This window comes from Suricata suricatta, chromosome 2 (genome assembly GCF_006229205.1).
Source record: "Suricata suricatta isolate VVHF042 chromosome 2, meerkat_22Aug2017_6uvM2_HiC, whole genome shotgun sequence".
Classification (NCBI taxonomy): Eukaryota; Metazoa; Chordata; class Mammalia; order Carnivora; family Herpestidae; genus Suricata; species Suricata suricatta.
This window is the reverse complement of record NC_043701.1, coordinates 177,435,886-177,451,891: the sequence shown is the minus strand read 5'-3', so window position 1 is coordinate 177,451,891 and position 16,006 is coordinate 177,435,886. Positions and strand designations below refer to the sequence as shown.

The following is a 16,006-nucleotide window of genomic DNA, read 5'->3' as shown; positions in this document are numbered from 1 at the left end:
GCTCTGCTCCCTCCAGCACCAGAAAGCCAAGGAAGCGGCTAACCCAGCTCAAGTCCTGGGAGGTCAGAGGCCGCCAACTGAGTCATTCCTGGGAGATGTATAAATAGCATGTCCTCTCTCCTAGAGGATTTCTATTTTAAATAGGGGCCCCTGAAGATCATAAGGGAACACATCTCCAAATGGCTTACTGGGGCAGGACTCCTTGGTGTCCCCTTAGGTCCCTAGGCCCCAGGAAGAGGCCCTAGCCCTGTGCAGAGGAGGCGGGCAAACCTATGTAGGGGTGGCGTGCAGAGGAGGGGAGGGGGGAGGAGGGAGGCAGCCTCAGGGACTGGGCCCCAGGATCCCACGGCCAGACGCAGGCCTAGCCCCCACCGTACCTCTGGGCGGTCAGATCCCTGGAGAGCTGGCTGATGGCTTCACCCTGGTGGGGAGAGGCAGCTATCAGTGGGTTTTCCAGGTCCTCAGGGACGGCTGGCTGGATGACATCATCCGCTACAGGTGACCTGGGGAGAGGAGAGGAAAAAAACCAAGGATCAGAAATGTTCCTTAAAGTTCCTTAAAGTTTTCAACCTATTTGAGCAGCACACTTTATCTGGACCGCCAGCAGGGTCTTTCAGGAAGTGAAGGATCTGCTGCTATTCCAAGTGTGGCCCCCAGGTGGCGCTGGCCCAGGAGGAGAAAACACGGAACCTGAGTGTTTTTAGAAGCCTGCAGAGCGACTTGATAGAGTAATTTTGTCTGTTGAATCTAATATTAAAAATCAGGAGGCTGATAAACATCCTACAATGCACAGGACAGCCCCACCACAAAGAATTTTCTGGCCCAGAGTGTCAATAGTGCTCAAAAATGAGAAATCCTGGCTATGCATCATAATTTCATTTTCTAGTAATTCATTTAATTGTATTTTTTAATGTTTTGATCTATATGCCTTAGAAACTTTTAAAAATCACGCTGGCCCTTCATCTGCTGAGAAGGTGGGCGCCAGACAGCCTCCAAGAGTATCTGGCTTTGAAAGCAGAGGGACACAGGTCACTGTCACACGCTGTCACACAGCAGCTCACTCTGTTGGGAACCCCCTTCCATAGTCAGGTATATCCTACTAGTTCATCAAGGAGCTCCGTGAGTTTTCTTTCTGATGAACTTGGCTCTGGGCAGTGAGGAGCAGGACACTCACTTTTCTTCTGGGCGCAGACCCCGATTGCAGACCTACTTCTATGCTGTTAACAAGGAAAAGGTGAGTTCTGCCCTCATGGGGTTTACAGTCTTAGGGAAGAGTCAGACATCTATTTATTTAAAAAATTTTTTTTAGTTTACTTATTTTTGAGAGAGAGAGAGAGAGAGAGAGCAAGCAGGGAGGTTGCAGAGAGAGAGAGAGGAAGACACAGAATCCAAAGCAGGCTCCAAGCTCCGAGCTGTGAGTGCAGAGCCCGATGCGGAGCTCAAACTCAACAAACCATGAGATCATGACCTGAGCCGAAGTTGGAGGCTTAACCGACTGACCCACCCAGGCGCCCTGAGTCAGACATTTTTTTAAATGCGTATTTGTTTAGTAACAATTGCGGTAACCACCAAGAAGGAAAGATACAGAAGGCTGCGTGAGATCAAGCCATGAGGTCCCAGCCGGGAGACAGGGGACATTTCCCTGTGGAGGCCAGCCAGTCAGTGCAGAGACATGAATGTTATGGACACGAACCGTGTGCCAGGAGCTGCCAGTCTAAGTGCTCACAGATGTCACCACATACGATCCTCATGACAACCCTGTGAGGTGGACGCCGCCAGTACCTCATGGTAATGGTGTTTTTACAGATATGAGAACAAAGGCCCAGAAAGGCTGAGTAACTTGTCCTCAGTTGCACAGCCGGTCAGGGGCAAACTAGCATACAAACTGAAGCCCGACTCCAGGGCCGTGTTTTTCACCACTCCAGGCCGTGTCCCAGAGGTTGAAGAGTAAGAGAAAGGTAGAGTGCCTACAGGACAGGAAGCCACATGATCTGAAAGCGCCGAACCAGGAAGGAGTCTGGCATTCTGCAGCAATGATCGCCAGAGGTCAGTTTTTCAGGAGACCGGGAGGCGGGGAGGTGGACAGGAGCCAGATCCCAAGGCCAGGTCAAGGACTGCAACTAGATCCTAAGTCAAAGATTCAGCCCCAAAACTTCTCTCCAATGCTCTGCCAAAAAGTGTGGCCCTTGGCATTGAAATGAATGCGAGGCAGGGAGGTCCGGGGTGAATTTCCTGAAACTCTGTTTTAAATATGATTAGACCAGCAGGTGCCTGAGTCCACACCTTACTGTTTGCTCCCATGAAGCCTGTGATGTTCCTTCCGTCCACGGTTCCCACCCACCGTTCCAAATCCCCCAGAACTCGATCCCAGAGCCCCGTGACAGGGCCGAGGAGTCAGAGAGAATGGGTACAAGGGAAAAAGGAAGGAGCCAGCTAGGAGGCAGGAGGACGGCAGGGACTCTGGACCACTACTCGGAGAATCCTAAACTACAGGCATTCGCGACTTCCCAAAGTCATTAAAAAAACGGAATGGAAAAGCACCGCCCAGGAGCTTTGGCGACCCGCACTGAAAGCCAGAAAAGCCTGTTTCCTTCCACCCAGCCACTGTGCTTCCAAGAATTTCTTTTACGATGATTAAGGGTGTGAGCAAAGATGCTGGTCACATCTGAGACCATAATAGCAAAAACAAAACAAAACAAAACACCCAGAAACAAAAATGTCCCTCAGTAGGGGACAGTTAATCATATTAAGGCACAGCTGTAGAAGAGATTTATTAGCAGCTTTTTAAAAAAATAAGGTAGATCTCCACACACCCAGAGGGAATTCCGTCCATCATTAACTCAAGAAATGTTTTAAAACTGTCAGTAGCATGGGGGCGCCTGGGTGGCTCAGTTGGTTGAGCATCTGACTCTTGATTTTGGCTCAGGTCATGATCTCAAGCCTCCTGGGATTGAGCCCCGCGTCGGGCTCTGTGCAGACATCGCGGAGCCTGCTTGAGATTCTCTCTCTCTCCCCCTTTCTCTCTGCCCCTCCTCTCCTCTCAAAATAAATGAATAAATATTTTTAAAAAGCTGTTGGCAAGGGCACCTGAGTGGCTCAGTCAGTTAAGCGTCCGATTTCATCTCAGGTCATGATCTCACGTTTGTGGGTTCAAGCCCCGCATCGGGCTCTGTGCTGACAGCTCAGAGCCTGGAGCTGCTTCCGATTCTGTGTCTCCCTCTCTCTCTCTGCCCCTTCCCTGCTCATGCTCTGTCTCTCTCTGTCCCAAAAATAAATAAAACATTAAAAAAAATTTTTTTAAGCTGTCGGCAGCATGACCCCGATTGCATGTGCATGTGTCTATCGGTGTTTACATACCCATGTACATATATGTAGATATGCACACATACATATAAACACGCACGCAGGAAGCATGCATTGAACGACCACCAAGCAATGAGGAAGGATGTGTGCCAAGGTGTTAATAGTAATTCTCTTTCAGTAGTAAAATTATGAGTGTTTTTTTAAGGTGTTAAGTAATCTCTCCACCCAACGTGAGGCTTGAACTCACAACCCTGAGGTCTGGAATCACCGGCCCCACCGACGGCACCAGCCAGGGGCCCCGGGAGTGTTTCTCCTGTTGAGCGTATCCCTGTTTTCTAGTTCCGTGCTGACCATGCACTGCTTTTACAAGCACAACCCATAAGAAGACATATTTAAGGACAGGCTTACGTACCAGGGCACGACTTCAGTCTGCACGTAACTCAGTGACGAGCGACTAGTCCCCACTTTTGTACTGACATTTTCCACGGGCTTGTCGGCCTCGTCCTGAGACACGAGTGCAGCCACACCTCACTCCTCAGGCACCGCCGGGGAAAATGAAGGTCCCCGTGGAAGATTTGAGGGGGGTTAAGAGACATCTGGCTGCGTATTCTGTGGACGGCATTTTTGTTTTTCCTCTTTGGGAGGAATTATGTTTCAAAGCCTATGGGACACTCCTCTGATTTTTCTGAACAGAGAACCTTGAATATAATGAAATGTTTTCTCAATGACACACAATCAGTGTCTTAAGTCACCATGACGTCAGGGCGGACGTATGCCAGGGCACTCACAGCACAACTGTACGTGAAGTCAAGAGGGCTGGGTTCTAGACCGGCTCCACCTCGGGAGCTCAGCCAGATGTCTGCTCCATCTGTGAAAGCAAAGGCACTGTGGCCTGCACGGCCACCAAGGCCTCTCCCAACTGAGCCTTGGCCCCCACTCGCAGGCTGTCAGCCTGGATCTCTGCTAACCCACCTGACTCTTCACTCTGTGCCTTCAGTTCTCTGCTTCTCCTGTGCAGACTGAGACACATGGCTCTGGGCGTTAGAACAGTGTGTAAACCAAGAGTTAAGAAGCACTGATAAAGGCTTATAAACCTCCCATACAACATAATTGTAATAATTTTAAAATAAAAGTGTGTGTGTGTGTGTGTACACACATACATACATTAGCTTGAACTGCATGAAATTCCTAAAAAAAAAAAAACACTTGTCAAATTCACACTGTGCCATCAACCCAATGGCCTTTTTGTCTTACTTCCTAGTGGCCCAGTTATGTCCTGGATGGCTGAGAATGGGGGAGAGTTGCCTTCTGGGTAAGTGGAGGGATATTCTCATCAAGTGGCTCTTCTTGGACCAACTGCAGGAGGCTATAAATGGCTTTTAACTTCTCCCCATGGTGGTGCCGAGTGACAGAAATATTTTGCAGAGGGAAAAAAAAAATCTGTCAGAGATTTTAGCCACCAGCTGCTGTCACCAGCTGCCATGACCAGCCCACTATAGATTTAGTCAGGCCAGCAAAGGGTTGATTCCGGGCTGGAATGTCAGGGAGGGGCCCTGGCATCAGCAAGTGCTCCTCCAAAGGGCCATGAGTCACCCGCCCTCTAGACACTGAGGCAGAGAGGACTCGGCTTCAGAAAGGAAGACAGTCACTTTCTGGTCGAAAAAGCCAGCGCCTCAGCTCCACGCACGGACCTGCTCCCCCAGGAAGGGTCCCAGACTGCATCTAACGGGGATCACTAAATAATAACGATAATTAATACTAATAAGGGGGGTGGAAGGAAACGGCGGAAGTGTTTGCGCCTGGATGGTGATGAGGCCCCCCAGGCGTGTGCTCATCCGCAAACGCAGCGAGTCGGCGGCGTGCCCTATGGACAGCAGTTCATACGTCAATCATACGTCACTAAAGCGGTTTCAAAAAGCAATGGGGACCGCACACTCCGGAGTTGACAGCTGACCAAGAGCGCGGGAAGTTCGATGTCTAAGAGAAGGAGAACCGTGAGGGTGGTAATGGGACAAACCGTTGTGGAAAAGCAGGCTCTCGGGGCGCCCGGGGGCTCCGTCGGCGAGCGTCCCGCTCCGGCTCAGGTCACGATCTCACGGTTCGTGGGTTCGAGCCCCGCGTCGGGCTCTGTGCTGACAGCTCGGAATCTGGAGCCTGCTTCCGATTCTGTGTCTCCCTCTCTCTCTGCCCCTCCCCTGCTCATGCTCTGTCTCCCTCTGTCTCTCAAACATGAATAAAAATGTTAAAAAATTAAAAAAAAAAGAAAGAAAAACAGAGTTCTCTCAGGCGGGGCGATCTGGAAGGTCCCCTGGGGCAAGCAACATGCTTCACAGAGGAGTTCCAGATTACAAAATAATCTCCCTCTTCTCTGTCTCTGATGGTTCGGAAGGAAGGCCAGGAGGCTTCTCTTCCCTTCCCTTGGACAGGGCAGGCGAGGAAGGTCGCAGGACAAGGGACGGGGAGCAGCCGAAAAATAACCACATCACGGGTGAAGGAGCCCGGTTCTCTCAGTCTGTGTGTGCAAAGGTGATCAGGCTCTAAAGCACTCTTGAGTAGTGTTGCAATCAGAGGTAGGAGATAAACACAGAACTGGGTGCGGCAGTGAGTGTGTGTGTGTGTGTGCGCAGGTGCACGCATTCACCTACCTCTACTTCCCAGCTCCCTCTGCCCAGAGAGGCCAAAACGACATGAAGAATCACCTCCAAGGGGCCGTCCCTGGTCAAATCTGGGAGTACTGGGGCATAAAACACACAGACACTAACGGGGTCCAGGCCATCCAGTAAAGCAGGAATCCACGAGTTCACACAGATACAAAGACATAAACGTGCACGGAAGGGAGAGAAGGAAAAGCCCCTCCGTCCAGGACAAGGCCAACTTGTCGATGGCTTAGGGGGGATGGACGCAAATCACCACTGCAGAAGCCTCAGGGCGGTGGTCCATTAACGCTGCCACGGAAGGTGGGAGGGGGGCATCTGGGTGGCTCAGTCCACTGAGCGTGCGACTTCGGCTCAGGTCATGATCTCACAGTTTGTGGGTTCAAGACTCGTGTCGGGCTCCGTGCTAACGGCTCGGAGCCTGGAGCCTGCTTTGGATTCTGTGTCTCCCCCTCTCTGTGGCTCTCCCCCACTTTCACTCTGTCTCCATCTCTCAAAAATAAATAAATCTTAAAAAAAAAGTTTTTTTTTTTTTTAAGAAGTAAAGGACACTGTGTGGTCTTGGACCCACTCCCTGGTGGAGAAACCTGGTGGGCGCCAACTTGGCCAGGTGTCAACCAGGATCGCCAACCCTGGTGCAGGGACGGTCGTCACGCCGTGCTCCGGGACGTGGCCCGCTGGAAAGAGCACAGCATCAGGTCGAGGGGATGACTGACCAGAATGGCCAGCCAGAGTCTGGTCATGAGAAAACTGCGGATAGACACTGGTTGGATTTTTCCAGAAGGAAAGACCTGTCCTCTTGAAGGTCATGAAAGACCAGGAGAGACTGAGAAGTTCTCCCAGACTGAAGGAGGTCCCCAAGCTTACGTTGAGTGGGACACATGCTTTTGGACTGACTTCCGGATCGGAGGGAAAAGAGGGGGAGCTGGGGAGTCTGACTGGGTCCTGACGCCTGGGTCCCCCACTGGATGGCTGTACGGTGTCGTGCTGCAGCGTCCTGGGTCTGGCAGAAATGAGCAGTGGAGCCTCTGTTTTGGTTTGTATTCTGGAAGGCGCCACCTTCGTGTTTGCAACTGGCTCTTAAATGGTTCAGAAAAAGAGAGGATAATATGGGGGAGGGGGCGGGCGGTGACCAAGCACCTGTGGTGAAGTGTCCACAGTCGAGGCATCTGGACAAAAGGAATTTGGGAGTTTTCTACTCTCCCTGTGGCTCTTCTGTAAGTTGGAAGTTATTTCAGTAACGACAACTTCTTGGACAAAGGCATGCAGGCAAATGGCCACACCCCACTGTCCCAGAACTCCATTTGGGACCTAGAGGACACAGCGTGGCATGTGATGGGGCCACACGGGAAGGGACACGCAGACGCACAGCTGGGCAGCTGGGGCCCAGGCCAGCCTGGCGAAGGCCTCAAAAGTCGGGCCAAGAATCTGCTGGTTGGGGGGCGATGAGGAACGTGTGAGGTTTATGAGCAGGGGAGCAGAATATTCGGGAGGTGGTGCTCTGTGCCGGCGTGGGGAGTAAGTCGGGGGTAGAAGAAATGCAAGCGAAGCCGGGGAGAGGTGCAGGTGCCAGGTCAACACTGGACGGAATCCCGGCACCTGCAGAGGAGCGGGGCAGGGGGGTCCCCCGGGGAACCGGCTCCACTACGTCCGCCCGGCCTAAGGCACGTGTGGGCAATGCAGGGAGAACTCAGAAGTGACCCGGATCCTGAGTAAGTAATTGGCTGGCAAACCCCGTTGTTAACTTCACACCTCGCACATAATACCTTAGACCCCCTGTTCTATTATTTACTTAAGACACATCTTCCAACGAAGTCAGTTGTTCAGTTTAAAAGAAAATATTCTGGGCGCCTGAGTGGCTCAGTCAGTTAAGCATCTGACTCTTGATTTCCACTCAGGTCATGCTCTCAGGGTTCCTGAGATCGAGCCTCACATCGGGGTCTGCGCCGACAGAGCGGAGCCTGCTTGGGATTCTCTGAGCCCCTCCTCACCTCTCTCTCTCTCTCTCTCTCAAAATAAATAAATAAGCATTGAAAAAAATAAAAGAACATTCATCATGCTGAATAATAACATCAGCGAGTCTTCGGTTTTGATGTGCTACTTTTTTCTAACACACAGAGAGTAATATATGGGTCCTAAAATGACCAGGTGGCACCCAAGGTCAGGGCAAGGCCCCTCGGAAGCGGGCACCACGCTCTGGAAAACACGGGCACGGCTCTCACCAGCACAGCTAAACTAGAGCCCCGCACGGCTCACATCTGCTCACTCCTGTTTCAGAAAGAGAAGCAAAGCCTGTCATAAATCAGCAAGATGGAATCTTCTGAAATCTCACATCGTCACGAGCTGCTGGGCCATTATGCGCCGGGCACGGCCCAGCTGGCGAAGGCTGGGGGCCACAGCAAAGGCACAGAACATATGGAGTGCACGTGCGCATCCTTTTCGGGTCTCCCCCCTGGCATTCGGAGCCGAACCCTTCATCCTCTGGCGTGAGGAGCCGGATGCACCTGCTTCTGCTTAGCCTGAGACACTGTGTTCACCAGGCACCCAGCACTGCGGTCCCCACATCTGCCCAGGACGGCCAATGGTTTGCTTTTTTAGTCACTAGAGAGAACAACTTGTCCCTTTTCTGATCTGGCAGACGATGAAGTGACAAGGATATGACCCGGCAATCCTGAAGGCCAGATACAAGAGTGGGGCTTGATAGATAACAGGATTCCTAAAACCAGGGAGTTCTGCCGTGCCCGGGAGCAGAGGAGCCTGAGACCCCGAGAGATGAGGGGCCTGACTGGGGTCCCCAGGGCACTGTTTCTCCTGTCGCTGATAGTGTTTTTAGCATGTACTAAATGTTACAGCAAATTTAAATAATGACAATAAAACGACTGACAACGACAATAAATAATCGTAAGAGAGGCTCGCGTTGGTAAGGGCTCCCGTCGGCCTGGCACTAGGGCACAGCTGTGCACACGCTCGCCCATCCAGCCCTGAGAAGGGGTGAGGTGGGGTCAGAACTTGAAGCCCAGTCCAAAGGCACAGGATCCAGCCCCCCACCCCCACCCCACAGCGTGGGGCTGGAGCCAGGGACATGCAGAATCTCCCACACGACTCCAAGAAAAGCAACCTGCCTGAGAAATCCTGGAGCCCACGTCGGGGAGGAGAGAGATTTTCCACTCCCCAAGAGGAAAGTCCAGCAATTTAAAGACTCAGCCTTCAGTTAAAAAAAAAAAAATACTAAAATTTTTTTTAAGTAACTTAAAAAAAATACACAGCGACTTATACTTGTATAGCATCTGAGACTTTCACCGAAGGCTGTGTTTCGTGATTCTCCATGACCCCCATGTTGCTGGCAGAAAACTTATTTTCTACAAAAGGAGACTGAGGCTCAAGGAATTAAGTAACTTGGCAAAGAGACGCCAGGGGCAAGAATGCAGGGCTTCTGCCGCTGAGTCTGTCCCCATGACAGGAACCCACGCCGTGTCCCAGGCCCTTGCTCCGGCGGGCATGCCACAGTTCAGCTGCTCATGGAGGGGGTGGAGGCCCCTGGGGTGGCAGGGCCAGCGGGGTGGCGGGTGGCGAGGGGCACTGTGGGCCAGGAAGAGGGGACAGGCCAACAGGGGGGTCATGGCCCCAGCGACAAGGAAAGGACCCTCTACGTCATTCCTGCTGGCTTCCTGGCCCGGAGTCAGTAAGGTAAACGCTCATGGGGGTGAACGAACCACCAGAGACCGGGCAAGGGGGAAAGCAAGCCGGCGGCCTCAGAGAGGTCAATGAGTTCCAACAACGCCGGTCATACTACATGACATTTTACGGACACTTAAAATTGAACATGTGTCTGTCTCCGTGATGAGCTGTACTTTGCATATTCGGGGGCCAAATTTTTAAGGTATTGAATATTTTGGGCACACTCCGTGTCTGGAAGGCTCTGGGTCTCTGCTGAGGAATAAGGCCCCTCCCCCACTTCCCTGGGGGAGGTGGCAGGAGGCCAGAGTCAGGCCAGACGGCAGGAGCGGGACCCACTCCGGCAATACAGAGCTGTGGGACCTTGGGGAAAGCCTCCCTGGAGCCTCAGTTTCCCCATCTGTCAAAGCAGGCAGTGGCTGGCCCCTGTCTGAGCAGGGAGCGGCTGGGCATTGAACCCATTCCCGAACTTTTCTCTGGCCTGGGAGGCGTTCTGCAAAGGAATACAAACACGACAGGGGGCACGGCCTTCCCCACGGAACACCCGGAAGGACTTTTACGCAGTCCACACGCCCCTCTCCCTGCCCAGGTGCGTGCCCCCAGGTGTGGGGGCTTCCCCTCACGCCACCCAGACCCCTGGCTCTGTGGGAACCACGGCACGAGTCATGGGACAGGAGTGAATCCAGGTGGCAGCAAAGGGAATCGATGTCTGTGAGCATCCACTATGTGCCGGGCACCATGCAGGCCATTTGTCACTTGAAGCAATGGGACAGCTCATTTCTGGGCCGGGAAGTCACTCTACCCAAAGCCACACTGAGCTGAGTGCCGTCCTGGCTGCTCCGACCCCAGGCCTCACGGGCAGATGGGACGCGCGGCCTCAAGGGGCCGATCTCTCAAGGACGTGTGATGAATAGTGACGGGCAAAGGGGCCTGATGGGGTCTGCCTCACCCAGGACAACCTGTGAGCGGCCAGCATGGGTGAGCTGGGCGAAACCTGTCCCCCACGGGGCTCTGGCACCTCCTTCACCAGAGGAGGTTTGGACCCTTCATCCTCACCCCTCCCTTCCAGCCCGGTGGTTTGCGGATCTGCAAACTCTGAGGCTCTAGAGGTGCTGGAAAAGGGGGGCTTGGGAGAACCCCTGGGCAGTGCCCCCCATTGGCCAGGTGCCAGGTTCCTGGTTAGGACTTAAGGACGGGAGGGAGGGGGTGACCTGGTGACCCGAGGCTCCAGCTCCCATGAGACCTGGAGGAAGAGAGAAGGTGCGGAAGGAGACATTTTTCTCATATATAACTTAATCGTGCCTTATAATTGGGCTGTCATTTCCTCACTCCTTGGGGTGGATGAGCCCAGGAACCAGGGATGATGACAAGCTCAAAGGGGAGGAAGTCATTCCAGGGGGACAGAGCAAGGAGGCAGTACCCGCTGTTCTTTTCAAGAGGCAATCAAACTACCACACCCAGGTGCTGGGAAAAGCCACATGCCGGGGGAGTGGCGGTGCAGCTGTCCCCCGATCAGAGGGACAAGGCCAAGAGAAGACACCTGCCATATGGTCAAGATCCTGGCCAAGGGCACCCACTTCTCCGGAAAGCCAGTGCATGGATCCCCCAGGGGATTCATCTCCACCAGGACGCTGGCACAGAAATCAAACTGAGCCATCCAAGGGACAGGCGGGTGGGTAGCGAATCTACGGACCAGACGGCACAGGCTCTGGGGACAGATCTGAGCCTGAGTCCAGCTCTGCCACTGACGAGCCACGTCAGCCCCGGGCAAGTTCGTTCGCCTCTTGGAGCCTCAGTTTCTGATCCTGTGAAATGGGGACAGATCGCATCACTTGAAGAGACTGTTAAAGAGCTCAGAGCACGAAGCACAGGTAAAGCACGGTGTCCACCTCATCACAGGCGTCAGTAAGTGTTTGTGGACGGTGTGGACGCCTGGGAAGGAGCAACAACAGCAGGACGTTAACAGCTGCTGCCACCAGAGTGTCCTCGCTGCCGCTTAACTCAGACCAGGACCGGCTTCCTCTAATTCTTTTGAGCTAAGAGCAGGCATCTGAGCTCGCAAGCCAAGCCTTGATGTTTTTACACAGACAAGGCCAAAGTTTACTTGTTGGTTTTTGTAAACCTTGCAGAGTCCTCAGTTTCTTCTGATGGTCACAGACTTTTTCCCCCTCATTCCAAAACCACACAGGTAGCACAGACACCCTGGATGGCTCTCCCTACACACACAGACTGCCGTGAAGCCCGGATGTTGTGCGAGCAACAAAGGCCTCTACCCCACGGTGCCAGAGAGAGAAGCCGATGCAGAGGGTCCCGGACCCTGGAAGCCAGGAAATGGGCTCCGCTGAGCACGACACTAAGCCCAGGGAGGGCAGGAGACATGAGGCGGGGTCTTGTCAGCCCTGGAGGAGAGAGACCCTGGCACAAGGGTGATCGCCGGACAGCCCGGGAGCTCACTCCTGGGGGCCGGTTCCTGGGCCAGGTAACTCACAGGCGAGCGAGCGGGCCTCACTGAAGATGATCCAAGATGATACGGGGCCTTTTCCTGCTTTAGTGGGAAGGAGGCAGCTGGAGGGCAGGCTGTATGGACCCAGGGCATGCTGTAAATGACACAGACGGCAGGGGTCCCCACGTGGACACACGCACAGGGAGAGTGGCGAGGGGGACTGGAAACAGCCACACCTGCATCTGAGCCCGTGAAGCAGCTGCTTCTTCGTTTCCATTTTTCTCCCCAGATTGGCTCTCTGTGAGTAGAGCAGAAGTGAGTTCCCTATTCTGTTATTTTACTTGTTTTCTGGGCAAAATATAAAATGACCAGTTACATGGGAGGACAGACAAAACCCGGAGGCTGGCTGACGGCTTCCAAACCAGAGAACGGTGTGGACTAGCGCACCTTCTCATTTCCTTCTAAAAATCATGGCAATACAAAGAAGCTCTCAGAGGGCCACTGGGTGGTTCAGACAGCTGAACATCCGACTCTTGATTTCGGTTCAGGTCATGATCTCACAGTTCGTGGCCTCAAGCCCCACGTGGGGCTCTGAGCTGACCGCAGAGCCTGCTTGGGATTCTCTCTCCCTCTCTCTGCCCCTCCACCCCTGGTGCGTGCTCTCTCTCTCTCCTCTTTCTCAAATAAATAAATAAACCTTTAAAAAATAAATAAAAATAATACCAATAAACACCAGCTCCCAGCGGTATTAGGGACTGAATCATAACCAGGTGAGACACAGGACCAGGACTTCCTGTTTGCATAGCATGTCACAGTTTGCCAGGTATTTGCAGGCACATGATGGTACTTGGCCCCACAGTTCCATGAGCCAGGAGGGCAGGGCTGTGTGTCCCCACTGCTGGGAGATGGAAATTGGGACTCAGAAACGGTTAGTGGCCTGCCCCAGGGCATACAGCTGGTGAGGGGGAGGCAGAGATTCAGTACAGGAGCTCAGGCTCTAAACTGGGAGCTTTCTCTACACTGCCTTTCCCGTCCCAGGGAAAATCCGTCTTGGGAACTTGGCTTTCTCTGACCTGGCAGTACTGAATACCTGTGCCAAGTGACAGACTGAAAGCACAGACCGGAGGGGACCAGAGAGGAAGGGAAGGGGGACAGAGCTGATACCCAACGTATCTGAGATGAAACTTCCACCACGGATCATGGCTCCAGAGGCTCTGGCAAATTTCGGCGGCCTCTATTCTTAGAGTCATGTCCCTACAAACTTTTGTTGCCCCAGGTCATTTTTTCCCATGCGTTTCCTTTCTCCTGAAGGGCTCCGAAATCCTCGGGCCGTCTGGTCATCCCAGTGCGTTGCTGTGGAAATGACTGCTGAGGTGATAGACAAACGACTGTGACCTCGGTGGGGGAGAAGCAGACAAAACCCAGTCACCAAGCCAGATTTCACATGCGTCACAGCGGGCCAGACCAGGGCACCCAGTTCTGCAGCCTCCTCACTCTTGGATTTGCTCCTCTGCCCAGGGAGAGTCAGGGAGCTCCACCACCAGCTTCCCAGACCTTCTCCTGACGGTGCAAAAGGTACCAGGGTTTCTAAACCCCAACCGCAGCTCATCCAAGAACCACTTGCTTTTGGCTGTGGAACTGAATCGCCAAAGAACACGCGTGTGCGCGCGCACACACACACACACACACGCGCACACACACAATCTTAACCCAGCCCTCGGTCTCTCCCAGCATCATCCACACCTGCAGCCTGGGGCCTCAAAAGCCTGTAGACCCCCACCATTCCTCTTCCTAGTAGAGTTAGTCCCTTCTGATTCCCCAAACCTTTGCAGGGTCCTCTCTAAGGGTGCTATTGGCATAGTGGATGAGACAGTTCTTGGCTGTTTGGGAATGTCACATGCATAGCATCCTGGACCCTCAGCAGAGAGATGTCAGTGGTGGCCCCTCTGGTCATGGTGACAAGCAAAACACCCTCATACATTTCCAGATATCCCCTACTGGGCACTAGCCTCCTGGAAAGCCTGCCCAGTGGTGTATGTTTAGGTGTATCTCACGCGCACACACGCACACACACACACTCACCTCTCCTTGAAAGCAGGGGCCGTGTCTCACTCACTCCCACCACCACTGAGCCCCCAGGCCCGTGTCATCCCTGCAGCATGTATTGCAAACTAGGCAGGTCTTCCCTCGAGCACTGTCTGTCTCCATAGAAATGACAAAGATAAATAACCACAGTACAAAGCAGGAGGAGACCAAAGAGGCAGCAGGATTTGGCCGAAGGAGCGCCAGGTGTCTGGGGGCCTGGGTTTGAGTCCCACCTTCGCATGTGACTCTGGACTTCTCCGAGTCTCCCTTTTGGCATCTGTAAGATGCAACTTTGATCTTCAAGTTTCCTTCCAGCTAAAATATGTTAAGTGCTCAAGCTTCGAAGCAAAGAGGAGGGAGGTGAACCAGGGAGCAGGGGCCGCTTCTGTCCAGGGGTCCCAGAGGGGGCGCATTTGCTGGATGGATCTCCACAAGCAGTGATTCGTCTGGTGGGCCGTCCTCCATGGTGCCTTGCCTCCCTGAGGCTCAGCAAGCACCTTCTGAGGAGGGACTAGTGACAACGCACCGGCCGAGGAAGGGGCACCAGGTAGCTGAGAGTTGGCTGAAGCCCCCACACAAGAAGGGCAGTTCTTGACCTATTTCCTGCTCCCGCTCTCCTCTGTGGAGAATGCCTGAGCCCAGGACAGAGCCTATGAGAAGCAGCCCCGAGGGACTCACCTGCCTGGCATAACCGGTCCTATTCTCCCCAAGACCTCACAGCCTGAGCTCCTGATGGCAAAGCCCATGGCTGGGGGCTGGGCAGGAGCCCACTCCCCAACCCCCAGCAAACCCTTCCTTCCAGCTCCATTGCCTTCAAAAGGGCTCCTGAAAACAATGGTGAAGACTCGCTTTTGAGACTTATAAGTGATTCAGAATGGACGAAACCACAGATGAAACCCAGCCTCGGGCCATGGCCCCAGACATTTCCAAAGTCACTTCCAAATACTACAATGAAAACAGCTTTTGAAATGTGGCCTCATCGCGAATCCCAGAGAAATAAGAACACAGAGTTCTTTGCCTTCTAACACATCTCCGCCCTTTTCTGGCATAAAACAACAGAGAAAACAGCACCAGGGCCCTTGAATCTCCAGTACCGTGCTGCCAGGGGCTTGGGACAGCCGTAAGTCCCCCCTCCCCCTACACATGTCGCAGCGCTAACCCAGCCCCGCTCCTTCCGGACTCTGCGCCCCTTATTTCCACCTCCCCAGACTACCCTTCCCTGGAGACCGGAGACGCACTTTCTCGCACTGGCTCAGTTGTATTTAACCCACTGCCACAAGGGCTTGTCCCAGCATCTGACAGCGCCAGCAGATAAGAACAACTATGATGACCCAGGGAGGTTGACGATGACGATGAAGATGCCATTTTAAGGAAAGGCCATCCCTGACGAGCACAACAAACACGGCCTGAGCCCAGAGTCGACCACGTGCTGCAAACGGCGCCCTCGGCCAGCGCAGGGAATCGGGACTCTGAAGTCGCCTTTCCAGGACGTCCAGAGGCCACGGAAGCCGCTGCCGGGAGTCAAGGACGCCGGAGGGAAAGCTCCGCGGGTCACGTGCTCGCCGGAGCCCTGAAGTGCGCTCGGCCCCGCTGACGTAACTACTCGAGAATTTAAAAGTCCCCAACTCGGAGGAAATGCAGTGCAGTTTTACGGCTAATCCACGCGCCGCCGTGGCCCGCCGGGGACGACCCCGCGCGACCGGGTGGCACCGCTCGAACTCGGGAGGAGCCCCCGCGGACGGTGGCGCAGAGCCGGGTCGGCGGCGGGGACCCCCACTGCCGGCGCTGACCCCGGTCCCGGACCCCAACTGCAAGCGGGGACTCCACCTAGGGGCGGGAACCGCGG

General features: G+C 53.8%; 1 protein-coding gene across 6 annotated transcripts in view; it reads right to left on the bottom strand.

The window, feature by feature from the left end:
• The window catches only part of TACC2 (transforming acidic coiled-coil containing protein 2), a 207,658-nt gene that overhangs the window by 108,091 nt on the left and 83,561 nt on the right, over positions 1 to 16,006 (bottom strand). For all 6 annotated transcript variants that reach the window (XM_029932718.1, XM_029932722.1, XM_029932719.1 and 3 more), the window contains exon 7: positions 378 to 503. In XM_029932718.1, coding sequence (XP_029788578.1) covers positions 378 to 503 — 126 coding nt within the window. The remainder of the gene's footprint in view (positions 1 to 377; positions 504 to 16,006) is intronic.